Source organism: Rhodamnia argentea, chromosome 1, assembly GCF_020921035.1.
Source record: "Rhodamnia argentea isolate NSW1041297 chromosome 1, ASM2092103v1, whole genome shotgun sequence".
Lineage (NCBI taxonomy): Eukaryota > Viridiplantae > Streptophyta > Magnoliopsida > Myrtales > Myrtaceae > Rhodamnia > Rhodamnia argentea.
The window spans coordinates 19,730,495-19,743,833 of NC_063150.1; the positions used below are offsets into that span (position 1 = coordinate 19,730,495).

General features: G+C 43.0%; 2 protein-coding genes across 8 annotated transcripts in view; one reads left to right on the forward strand and one right to left on the reverse strand.

The window, feature by feature from the left end:
* LOC115753955 (peroxisomal membrane protein PMP22) overlaps positions 1-13,339 on the reverse strand; it is a 491,710-nt gene that overhangs the window by 63,575 nt on the left and 414,796 nt on the right. The window lies entirely within an intron of this gene.
* Positions 1-13,339, forward strand: part of LOC115753939 (kinesin-like protein KIN-10A) — a 56,197-nt gene that overhangs the window by 1,807 nt on the left and 41,051 nt on the right. Inside the window, exons 5-6 of one of the 5 annotated variants that reach the window (XM_030692799.2) lie at positions 63-1,637; positions 2,254-2,452. In XM_030692799.2, coding sequence (XP_030548659.1) covers positions 63-1,637; positions 2,254-2,452 — 1,774 coding nt within the window. Of the gene's footprint in view, positions 1-62; positions 1,638-2,253; positions 2,672-4,191; positions 4,270-13,339 lie in introns of those variants that run through there. The other 4 variants (XM_048273126.1, XM_030692803.2, XM_030692797.2 and 1 more) reach the window with 4 other exon arrangements.

Genomic DNA, 13,339 nt, shown 5'->3' on the forward strand with positions numbered 1-13,339 from the left:
TGATTGCTTTATTTCTTATGTCTTGTATGTATGATGGATTCTGAACCATTCCTTTTTTTTAGGATTCTTTTGAGGATGACAAATCGAAGATTCTTATGATACTATGTGCAAGCCCAGACCCAAAGGAGATACACAAGACAATTTCCACGTTGGAGTATGGAGCGAAAGCAAAATGTATTGTTCGAGGCCCGCATACCCCAGTCAAGGACAAATTTGGAGCTGAAGATTCTTCGGCTGCAGAAATGTTGGGCTCGAGGATCGCAGCAATGGACCAGTTCATCTGCAAGCTACAAATGGAGAACAAGCTCCGGGAAAAAGAGCGCAATGAAGCACACAAAGAGCTCCTCAAGAAGGAACACGAGGTCGCATCTCTGAGAACGAAACTCCAGCTAGTGGAAGGGAAAGTATCTGGCGCGAGCGAGGAGGAGATCAACATGAAGGTGAATGAGCGGATACATCTTCTCAAAACCGAGCTGGAAAAGAAATTAGCTGAATGTCAGAGAATGGCTGATGAGTTTGTAGAATTGGAGAGGAGGAGAATGGAGGAGAAGGTACTGCAGCAGCAAGAGGAAGTTGAAATGCTGAGAAGACGGTTAGAGGAAATAGAGTCTCAGCTGAGGAATGGAAATGGCAATAACAACGGGCCTATGGATGGCGAATGGAGTGGCTTTGCTAAGAGGTTGCTGGGAACGTCTGCGGATGAGGACCCTGGAATGGTGAAATCGATGGATTTGGACATGGGTGATCAAGACTGTTGTTATGCACGTGAAGTGAAATATGTGGACAACGCAGTCAACTGGTTTGACAGAAGCAGTAACATCTCGAACCTTCCCAATTATTCAAATACAAGCACTTCAAATGAGGTAGCCGCATACGATGTTTATGGGCCAATGTTCAGCGATAAAGTCTGCTTGAGCACAGTTTTTGAGGAAGAAGAAGAAGCCGAAGAGGAAGAGGGACATAAAGAGACTTTGGATGAAGAAGTAGAGAAAGAAGTGATTGAGGAAAAGAGGGTGTGCTCTATAACTTTTCCCCAAGAACCTTCTAGTGATACAGTGGAACCATTGAATGAGAAAGATGTGGCCACTTCGAGACGGTTAAGGATCCAAAATATATTCACACTGTGTGGGAACTATAGGGAGCTTTCCCAACACATTGGAGCACCACTAACAGAGAAAAGAGGGCCAGAGAATGTTGATCCCCTAACAACTCCTGTCATGATGGTTAAAGAAGACCTGCTTGGGAAGACTCTTACCAAAGAGATTTTGAAGAATACATATGAGTCTGCAGTTGGCAATCAAATCTTCACGGAGGTGAACTCAAAATCCATATCACAAACCAAAAGTCCAGTGCTTTCGACCGAGACAAAAGAGACGAAAGCGCCAGAACTCCAGGTGACCAAAAACCAGGCACCTAATGACCTAGCATTGGAGTTAAAGGAGAATTGTGATCCTTATAGTGATGGATCTGATGAACAAATAGAGGTATGTGTGAAGTGGGAAGCATCGAAGGAAAATGCTGGGAACATTATCACCACGCTTAAGCTTGTGAAGGAAGCTACCCTGGCAGATTTAAGGAAGCTCATAGAGATTTATCTTGGAGCTGATAAGCAGGCTTTCACTTTCCTTGTGCTGGGGGTATGTCATACTATTACTGTCTTCTCTACATTCTTCCGGCTTTATGAAAATTTCTTTGGGAGAATTCAAGTAGGCACAATTACTGAACTGTGGGGAACATAACAACAAATGGATGATTCTCTGGTTCTGGACATAATGACTCAACAGATAATTGACCGTGTCTCTTACCTGATTTTTGCTGTGATTGCTCTTATATCATTTCTGCTTTTGCTAAGAAACTTCTTGAGCATGCTAAGTTATTTACAGCCATGTCTTCTTGAAACACAACATGGCAATGATAATGTATGAATATGCGTTTGAAATTGCATACTCTATTTCAATTCCTGGCTTGTTTATGTTTCGTAGAATTCCCAAGACTGAAAGCAGTTTTCACTTGTCTTGTCTCTTGTTCTTTTTTTTCCCCCCAATTTATGTTTCACTTTGATTAATGATCTCGAATAGTTAGCAGATTTGACTTAATATTTATGGGTGATGGACTAGGTGGCCAATTAATCAGTTGGTCTCCCCAAGTGTTTATGGAATTGAGACATCAACTGTGACGCAAAGAATATCACAAGATTATGTATGATGAACTTTTGGACCTTAGAAAGTTCTAACTTCTAATTGAAATATGCAGGATCCAAATGGCACCCCAGTTCCAAGGGAAAAGGAAGCAACGGTCCCGGCAAACAAGCTTCCGATGTGGAACAACCAGATACGCCGCCATCTTGTGTGCTTAAGACCGGCCAAGAGCATGCAATGCTTGAACCATTTCCCTCTGACTCCACTCGAGAACAAATTACCACTTGATCCAAATTCCCTCTTGACACAAAGAGGCGGGGTCGTTTCATCGCCGAAATCAATACAACGCCTCGGTTCTTCTCCCTTGGTCGCACCTCATCCCCAGTTGATCTCATGATGATTTGGTACTAGAGTTAGGCATTACCTGGATGTGTATCTACTGTTGGAATTGAAGGAACTTGAGAGTATATGTGCGTGTATGCTCTTGCTGGATATTGATGTGGTGATAATATGTAGCATCTTTTTGTGTATCCCCTATATGTGGCAGGAAAGCAGCTTCTGCTTTAAATGGTTATGGCGGTCTTCTCCATTCCATTCGTTGTGCTTTAGGATCTCGAACTCGCCGTCACCGAACCAGCAAAACCGGAGCCTTAGAATTAGCAGAATCATCGATATACGGAGCGTTCGAATCAGCTTTCATCCTTTGCAAATTTGCTATTATTGATGATCCATGGGCTAAAAAGTGCAAGTGATGATACTCCGAGGCACAACAGCCGTAACCTATCATCATAGTATTCAAGTAATATGAAACATTTATCTTTATCATACTCGGTAGTCAATTTAACTCAACATTTTAATTTCTATCCCCCTTAATTAAATCGATGACATCTGATATTTCGGGACTATATTATTTTTTTTTTAAATTTCATGAAAAGGCAAAATATAACACAAATGAAGAATCTTTTTTTTTTTCTTTTGGAAATTTCCCCTCATGAGTATGATGAAGATGATATGGCACTAGAGTTAAGGCAGGAGCCTTAGAATTAGGAGGATCATCGATGTACAACAACTCGTTCGAATCAGATGTTATCCTTCCTTAGCAAAGTGATGCTAAACCGATGATTAGACAAGTGATGATCACATTTTTTGCTAATCATAATGAGTAAATAGAGGTTAAAAAAGAAGATCAATGAAGTACAGTAAGTAAAAAAAAAAAAAACAGTTAAGGAGATAACTAAGCAAGTGTTACTTTGACCAAAAAAATTTCTTTTTTTACTAAGTAGGAAAAAAAATTGATGGCAGTTAGAATCTTTACTAATTAAAAATGCAGGTTAAAACGAATTGACTGGCTTTTCATCAACGAACGTCCAAGTCCAACCAAAGCTTCCTTAACAAATACAAATCCTTGTTACGGACAAAGTACGTCTGTCTGCACTGTCAGTCTGAACATTCCGATCTCAAAAATCCAGCGACAATGTCTGGCTGTGCCCATCCCCCAAGGCGCACCTTTCGCTTTGACGAGAGTAGTCTCAACTCCTCCAGTACTTCATCTTCATCTCCATTGCCCGATGTCGTACCTCGAGGTCACTCCCTTGGCGAGCTTGTGCTCGAAGCTTTTCCTGATGCTTCGCCATCTCGACGTCGACGCTCCGTCCCTCCACCTGGTAAAACTGTTCGGGGCTTTTGTCTCCCCGTCCGATGTTGTTGCCAATGCCACGGTTGAGCTTCAACCTTCCTCATCTCAACTCCCGACCTCCGTGCCTCCAGGTTCAGACGACGACGAGGTTATCTCTCGCTCGTGTTCGTTTCGTCGTTTTTTTGGTTCTCGATTTCTTAGCTTTTTTACCAATTAGGGTTTCGAGACGCGCGATGTTTTCCCCCTATTTTTCTGAACTGGTTAAGCCTGAAGGAGGAAAACTGGAAAATCAGTGCGATCGGTGGTGTTTGTGTGTTAAGATATTGCTTGGTGAACGCCTGGTTTCGTCGAGCGGTTACTGTTCATCATTATATTTGGATGTTGATTCTATCTGCGGTTTGTTTTTGGGCGCCCTAGGTGGTGAGTCTAATCTTCAATATCACCAAGACTCTGGCCCTGAAAGCTAATAGATATGCTTCCGTGGAGTACATCAAAGGATTGATTCAGGACAAGGAACAAATCGATGGACATAGTGTGCAGCTGTCTTTTAAAGGGAATCCTCTTGAAGATGGACGGCTTCTAGCTGACTACGGAATCTGCTGTCACGCCGAGCTCGATGTGATCCTTCAGGACCCGACAATGGTCCTACTGTATGTAAACATCTTATCGACTCCGCAGAGCTTACTGCTCCAAGCAAGGGATTGGGATACTGTCGGAGCTGTTAAATTGATGATTCAAGCTGAGGAAGGTACCGCACTGGATGACTTTGATTTGCTCTTTGCTGGGAAGCCCCTCTCAGAGGAAAGGACCCTTGCTTCGCTTGACTTGCCGCCCAAGCCCACCTTTCTCCTGGTTCCCCATCCGAGAGATCATCTGTCACTTACTGTCGACATGTCGGGTCACACAGTCACCTTAGAGGCTAAGGTTTGGTACACAGTGGGTCATATGAAAGCTATCGCTGCATCTATGTTGTCCATACAGGAGACGAGTTTGCTTCTGGCTTATCAGGGGAAGCGGCTTGAGGATCGCAAGGCATTAGCTTATTATGACGTTGGAGATCGCTCGGTCTTACAGTTGGTGTCCCCCGATGCTCCATTTCTAATATTTGTCTAGCGCTGGGATGGTAAAAAGACTGTTGCTCTTCAGGTTTCTAGGTCTGACAGTGTTGAGGAAGTCAAGAACAAGCTTCTTCATGAGCTGCAGGTGAGCGTGCGGCCTGAATTGCATCATATTGCTTATGGGGGAAAAAGGCTTGCTGATGACCATGACCTAGCGAGCTATGGCATCCAGGAGAATGCGACTCTCTTTGAGATTATCTCGACTCATGGTGAATGAAATGCCTGAGAGTTTGTAACTACTGAGTGAACAGCATCGTACTACTGACTAGGCTTTTGAATTAGGGCAAATTCAGGACAGAAAGCTGGAAATTAGTACCTGACATTCTTGCACGTGATGCTAATTTTCTTGGTATGTCATTTGTACATCATGTGGGATGAAGGTCTACTGCATATCTCTGCTTCCTCGCATTGAATATCTGGACATCATAGAATCGCAGCAGTACATTTGTTGTTCCGTTTGATTGATGTTGTTTTCTGAAAGCTTGATGTTAGACCTACCTGTTATATTAGAAGCACCCTGGAAAACTTCTACGTTTGTTTAGAAGAACCACATAGAATTCGGAGGGAGATGTTTTTCATTTACTAGTTGTTTCCTAGTTGCTAAGAATTTCTGGAATCAACATATGCAACCAAAAGTTCGAGCAGATAATTTTTTCTTGTAGATGACTTCATTCATGCAATCATTACATGGAAAGAAGTTGTAGCCACGATGATAATGGTAAGACAATGAAAGAAATCTTTCGCAGGCAGCTGGTCGCTTATTGTTCGTATATCTGGCAGCATGTATTGTCTGTATGAGAAAGCAACTCTTTTTGAAGTTGATACCTTGATTACTTGCATTAATTACTTTAGTACTTCTTTTCCCGTGAAAAATGAGTTTGCTAGTTTCCCTGCCTGACTTGTTGATAGGAGATGCAAATGTTGCTAGACTAGTAACCCTAGGAACTGTATTTGGGCTTCCTCGGGCAATCTTAATGACACATTTAGTTTTTGTCTATGGTCTAAACATGGCACCCTCAAGTTGAGCTACATGTCTTGATGCAATTCTTGAGTCTAGACGTCTTTCATCATCTGAGCCTTCGAGCGGTCTTGTATCTGATGCAAAATTTAGCAGAAAATGTCATTAGAACAAGAAAGACAACCTGGTTTTGGATGATTTTGTTCAGGTGTTTACAGTTTGCATATGCACTAATCAATTTTCACCTTTTCCCTCCTTCACATGGGTAATTGTGCTGATATGATTCTGAATCTTCTTTAGTCTTTCATCATTCCAAAAACTGAGGGAATTTTGGATTTCGGCAGCTGGTTTCAGTGCTTTAATTCATCAATTTGGCTGAAATTTTTTATCAATTCGAAACCTGGTGCGCAGTAATTTAAGCCTCTGACCATGCTTTGCAAGTTGCTTTGCCCAATTTTGCAAGTCCCTCAAAATTTACGCATGTTCTTGCCCGAGAATGCCTGATTTTGGTCCGTTTGGCTTGATTTAATCAATTCGACCTGACCTTAGTTCAACTTCAAACTAAAGTAGGGGTCAAAATGATGATTCGCAGCATTACATTTGTTGTTCTGTTTGATCAATGTTGTTTTCTGAAAGCTTGATGTTAGACCTACCTGTTATATTAGAAGCACCCTGGAAAACTTCTACTTTTGATAAGCAGAACCAGATAGAACTCGGAGAGAGGTCTGATGTTTTTCATTTACTAGTTGTTTCCTAGTTGCTAAGAATTTCTGGGATTAACATATGCAACCAAAAGTTTGAGCAGATGATTGTTTTCTTGTATATGACTTCATTCATGCAATCGTTACATGGGAAGAAGTTGTAGCCATGATGATAATGGTAAGACAATGAAAGAAATCTTTTGCAGGCAGATGGTCGCTTATTGTTCGTATATCTGGCAGCATGTATTGTCTGCGATGATCTATGAGAAAGCAACTCTTTTTTGAAGTTGATACCTTGATTACTTGCATTAATTGCTTTATTGCTTATTTTCCCATAAAAAATGAGTTTGCTAGTTTCCCTGCCTGACTTGTTGCTGGGAGTTGTAAATGTTGCTCGACCAGTAACCCCAGGATCTGTGCTTGGGCTTCCTCGGGCAATCTTAAGGACACATTTGGTTTTCGTCTATGGTCTAAACATGGCACCCTCAAGTTGAGCTACATGTCTTGGTGCAACCCCGAGTCTAGAAGTCTTTCATTGTCTGAACCTTCAGGCGGTCTTTGTGAGCCTACGAAAGTATCCATCTTACATTTAGCAGAAAATGTCATTAGAACAAGAAACTCAACGGGAGAGACAACCTGGTTTTGGAAGATTTTGTGCGAGTCTTCACAGTTTGCATATGACGCTAATCAAAATTTCACCTTTTTCCTCCTCTCACGTCGGTGACTGCTCTGAATCTTCTTTAGTCTTTTCATCATTCGAAGGACTTCCTTGAGATCTCAATGTTCTCGTTGAACCACCACGGGAAAAGACCATTTGGTTTCCTCCTCCGTGATTGCTTCCTAATTGTTGTATCTGTTTTCTCGGAACCAGGAAGCCAAGAAATTATCCTCCAAAGGGGCCTAGGAGTTGGTTCCTTTGTACTGAAAGAATTCCCTCGCCAGTGACCATCTACCTACAACACTGAAAGAATTCCCGGGTTTCTACTCCTACCAGTGAATAACGCGATTTTCGAGGGAATTTTGGGTTTTGGCAGCTGTTTTGAGTTCTTCGATCCATCAATTTGGCTGAAATTTCTTGTCAATTCGAAAGCTGGTGTGTGGTAATTTAAGCCTCTGACCATGCTTTGCAAGCTGCTTTGCCCAATTTTGCGAGTCCCTCAAAATTGGGGCATTTTCTTGCCCGAGAACGCCTGATTTTGGTCCGTTTGGCTTGGTTTGACCAATTCGACCTAACCTTAGTTCAACCTGAAACTTAATTAGGGGTCAAAATGATGATTTAAGGCTGGGGCAAATTTTGTGATATTTGTGAATTGGGTCCCCGACTTTAGTAATTTGCATTTTTGCCCCATCTTGCTCTCACCATTGCAATCTGACCTCCAGGGCTTGCCTAGTCACACTCAGATCCTTGGGGCTTCCATTCCCCCTTTTTTGGGGCAAGTAGATTTCAAGAAAATAGTGCCAAATGCCTACATAATTTTTTTTCCTTGTCGGAACATAAATCTTCATTTTGAAATCCCGCATAGCAAATAAAACAAGTAAATTCAGACCAAAAAATAAAATAGCACAAGTAAATCTGAAAAGTAAATCAATTTGATTGGAGAGACTGTCTCGTTCCATAAAGACGGATCTGTCATAATATCAAAGTTTATATGGCGTTTCATAAAATTTAGGCGTCCATATAAACTAAGTGGTGCTCATGCTTCTTTGTAAGCTCGTAAACAGCATGTTCACTCACAAGTGAAAATTTTCTTAACAATGACTAGCACCCAAGCGATCACTTTCAATAATAATTGGCACTCATATAATCGCTTTTAATTAACAATATTTTGACTCTCAAATAACCACTCATCCTAGCATATCAACATTTCCATTACCCCAGTACAAGAACATGCCTCATTGATCTTCAACTATGGTAGAGTGGGAATCTTCTTCTCATCACTTAGTTTACATTTAGAGCGTAAATTAAGCAAAATAAGACGACGGCGACACAATCAACACTCGATAGAACCTTCTTCCACTTTTTGTCCTTGAAGCTTCCTCCTTCAAATGATCACTCGGGAATGCTAAGAGCTTTCATTTCTGCTTGCATTGAGTCGGCATCATTCCTCTTTTTTTTTTTTTTTTTGGTCGACGGCATCGTTCAATGCATCCGTTAGTGTAGGTCGGGGTCGATGTCGTTCTTCGAGTATTTCCAAGATCACCTCTGTTGCTATGGCGTCCAGGAGAATACGGCTCTGGTTGAGATTATCTCGCCTCATACTAGATGAATGCATTGGGTTTGGAAGTAACTTTATGAACAGAATCATAGTTCTGACTTGGCTTTTGAGTTACAAGGAATTTTGAAAGGTTTGGAAGTATCTGTATGAACAGAATCATAGTTCTGACTTGGCTTTTGAGTTACAAGGAATTTTGAACATAAAATACCTGATGTTAATTTTCTTGCGATGTCATTAGTACTTCATGTCTGATGGAGGTCCAGTGTATAAATTTGATTCCTTGCATTGAATATCTGGACATCGTAGTAATCTCAGCAGAACTTCATTTTGCGAGTTATTCTGTTTGATCGATGTTGTTTGATCCACCACCAGATAAACCTTCTTATTTCCTCCTCTGTGATTGCTTGAACACCAAGGTGGCATGGCATCGTGTTAGGGCGTCTCTACCCCGAGACCCAGCCGAATTCTGGTTCCCTCTAAAATGTCGGGTGGAGCGCCATGATTCTTGAGGTGGGGCATCAGCAGATGCAGCTGATTTGGGGTGCCGCCTCACATGCTTCGTTGCCCTGGACGCTTACTTGGAAGGTGAGCCAAAGCTGGTAGATGGAAGGCGTCTCGGCGAGTCCTCTGCGTCCTTGATGTTTTGCAAGAATGAGTACTGGCTTGCTGCCTTGCTTTGCTCCCTAACTGTTGGCAACAACAAGCTTGCAAAGGGATATCATTACATTGCATTTGGGATTTCAGAAGGATGGGTGTTGGATTTGATATGAAATACTCTATTGTTGGGGTCGACATACTACTTAACTCATACTCACAGACTCGAAATGCGGAGGAAGCGAAGTCAAAATGATGCGCTCTGAATGTGCACTCGTATGCTTAAAGCGGTCGATTCATGATTATTTTCGCTAGGATGAACAGGGGAGACGGTGATGAGGACAAGATTTTGTTACCTTCTTACGTCGACAATGGAAATGGATTGACGTCTTGCAGACACACTCGGGTTGGGACGTGCTTGTTGCTTCATTGTTTTTCTTTGCCGGTCATTCAAAACCAGTAATAGACCCATGATTAATTTGGTACAAACAACTTCGAATAAAAACCAGATATGCCAAAAGTCCGCCGCCCTGGTCCAGCCTCGCCCAATGGGCATCTCCGAGATCTGCCGGCTCTTTGAGGACCTCTGCGAGCGCGACTCGCAACTGAAAACCAAGCTGCTCGAGCACAAGTTTGTCTGAGAGACCGCGTCCCTTGTCTTTCGCTTGCAAGTTACTACTTGGTGGTTCTGTCTATGTAGCATTGTATCACACTGGATTAGTGTGCTTGTTTTACCAATTAAGGCTATAAAAGCTGCTGTAGCGCACTTTTTGTGGCCCGGTTCTGTAATGAAGACATGGAAATGCAACCTGTCATCATGAATTAATAACTGTCATCATGAAGCTCGTCTTGCTGCCGCTTGCGGATGCTGTTCCGTTCCTTGTTGGATTGCTTCTGTTCAAAATACAAGAGCTTTTGGCAAATTCTTTCCTCTGGTTCTTCCTCTTGTATTAGGAGGAAGCTTCTTAAACTCAGGGCAGAGACGAAGGCCCCTTGTTCAATATGCTGTTTGAGATGGTGAAAGCATCTTCTTATGATTTGATCCACGGCATACTCAAAAAATTTTCCCTCGGCGGTTTATGATTCCGGGCTTTCTTTCACTGCAAGCTGAAGTAGCATGTGTAGTTAATGATGGAAACTGTGTGCGTGGCACCAATTGCAAGATCGGAGGAATTGGCCTCGATTCAATTCGCTCTGTGGTGCGTTCTCCTCTCATCCATGGCCGGCTGATCAGGTGGTGTTTGGAAGGCAGCTAGTTCAAAGAAATTCTCAGTTAATATGTGCATGGAACAGCATAAGAAGTTCAGCAAGGAAAGTGGCAGTATGATTTAACTCCCAAAGCTTATTTTCATGTGTTAGCTTGGTCTATTGAACAGAATCTCAACAAAGGACAGAACGGAGAGGTGCTGCGCTGGCATAAATGACACTTGTGGTTTGTGTAAGGCCTGTCTTGAATCGTGAGATCAATGGCTAGGGAGGTTTGTAGCAAAATCTTATGCTGAATGAGTTATTCGAGTGAGGAAACTTGTCGAGGATCGCAGCAATGGACCAGCTCATCCGCAAGCTGCAAATGGAGAGCAAAAGTACGTGGCGCGAGCGAAAAGGAGATGAACGTGAAGGTGGATGAGCGGATACATGTTCTTAAAACCGAGCTGGAAAAGAAATTAGCCGAATGTTAGAGAATGGCTGATGAGTTTGTAGAATTGGAGAGGGGGAGAGTGGATGAGAAGATACTGCAGCCGCAAGAGGAAGTCGAAATGCTGAGAAGACGGTTAGGGGAAATAGAGTCTCAGTTGAGGAATGGAAATGGCAATGACGATCGGTTTACGGTGGGGCCGGTCAACAGTCTAACCCGGTCAAACTGGTCGGACCAAACCCAACCGGTCAATGGGTTCGGTCGGTCAACTGGCAGGTTGGTCAACTGGTCAGGTCAGGTCAACGGATCGGGTTCGGTCAATGGGTCTGGTCCGGGTCACCGACGTCATGATGATGTCAATGCAACGATTGACTGAAGTCAACCGTTGCAACGCTTCACGCGCGTGAAGCCCACGCGCACGCCCGTCGTGGGCACATGCGCGATCTTTCAACAACCTCCGGTGACGGTCGACCACTCAAAATGACCGTCTTGACAAGCCCTATTAGACTATATATTCAAAACTAAATTTCACCAAATGAAAATGTACAAAATTGGCCTGAACAATAATGTTCGCCGGTGATCGTTGGGCGCCGCCATAGCCGGGGCGGGTGTGAGCGCGTGCGGCGGTTTTCGTCGTCCCCCGGATGCGTGCAACCATTCATTTTTCTCGTATCCACGAGAGGAATCCGAATGTGTAATCATAAATAGATTTCTTCCAACGAAAATATTCGAAACGGATCATGACAGAATGGTTTCTATTCTCGGTTAGGCGGCCCTAATACCAAATGTTAATACCACGAAATTCTAAGATGCATAAGATTGCCATAACCAGAAGTAGAAACACACATGCTATATAGAATGGGATTAGCAAACATGTCTTGATGCGGAACGTCGATGATCCACCAGACCAAGTCTTTCCCTCTATTCCTTTTGATTTGTCGTTGGCCAATGAGAGAACCATCACAGAACAAAGATGTGCATTTTGAAAATTTCTGACACTAATGGGTTTTGAAAATTTCTGACACTACTGGCTAGAAGGGGGGACTTGTGCCTTTTATAGATGTTTCGGCATAGACTCTCTCATCACGGGTCGTGCCTCTTCGGCCTACACTAAGCCAGCCCATATTATATATATTAAGAACATATGTCATGCTTTAGTAGACTAACTCATATATTAGTTTTAATTAATACAGACCACGTTAGGATAATTCTAACATAAAGATCCCAAAAATATTCACACTGCGCGGGGAAGTGAACTACAGGGAGCTTTTCCAACACATTTGGAGCACCACTAACAGAGAAAAGAGGGTCAGTCAGAGAACGTCGATCCCTGCGATGATTAAAGAAGACCCGCTTGGGAAGGCTCTTACCAAAGAGATTTTGAAGAATTACACCAGAGCTTGCAGTTATGTTTCTTGGCTTCTTTTTATGTTTTTTCCCCCATGTTTATGTTTCGCTCTGATTAATGATCATGAACAATATGGAGATTTGACTTAATATTTATGGATGATGGACCAGGCGGGTCAATTAATTAGTTGGTCTTCAGGTTTGGTTTATGGAATTGAAACATCGACCGCGACACAAAGAATGTCACATGATTATGCATGACCGAACTTTTGGACCTCAGAAAGTTCTAACTTACTAATTGAAGCAACGTTCCTGGCGAACAAGCTTCCGGCGTGGAAGCGGAACAACCGCCATCTTTGCGTGCTTAAGACCGGCCAAGAACAGGCAATGCTCGAACCATATCCCTCTGACGCCACTCGAGACGAACATACATGGGAGTAGAACAAAATATTTGTGTCACTGAGACGCACCTTGTTTCCAACGGAGAATAGGCAGGTTAGGCACGTTGACTATAAACACGGAACGCAGATCGGAATCGGCAGGCCGGTCTGGTTCTTAAGTGGCTCTTCAATTTGACATCCGGAATCGGGCCGACTTCGGTGGGAACCGGCCGACACGGTTGCCCTAAATACCGGTCCAGTTTCAGACCTAAAACAGTAAAAACTGGTCCGATTCCTGGATAGACCGGCCCGGTTGCTCAGGGATTGTTATCTTTTTCTTATCTTTTTCTTTTCTGTTCAAGGCGCAGGGCAAGTACTTTCCTCTCCGTGGAGCCAATCTGATCCGCAGTGCCTAGCGAGGAGAGGGACTTGACGAGGCTTCGTCGTTCTGCTTCAATGACTGCTTCGCCTTCTCAACTTCCATGCTCCGTGTCTCCAAATTCTGAAGAAGAAGAAGAGGTTCTCTCTCTCTCTCTCTCTCTCTCTCTCTCTGGGGTCTCATGTTCGTTCGTCGTTTTTTTGGTTCTCGATTTCTTGGTAGTTCCAGTAGGGTTT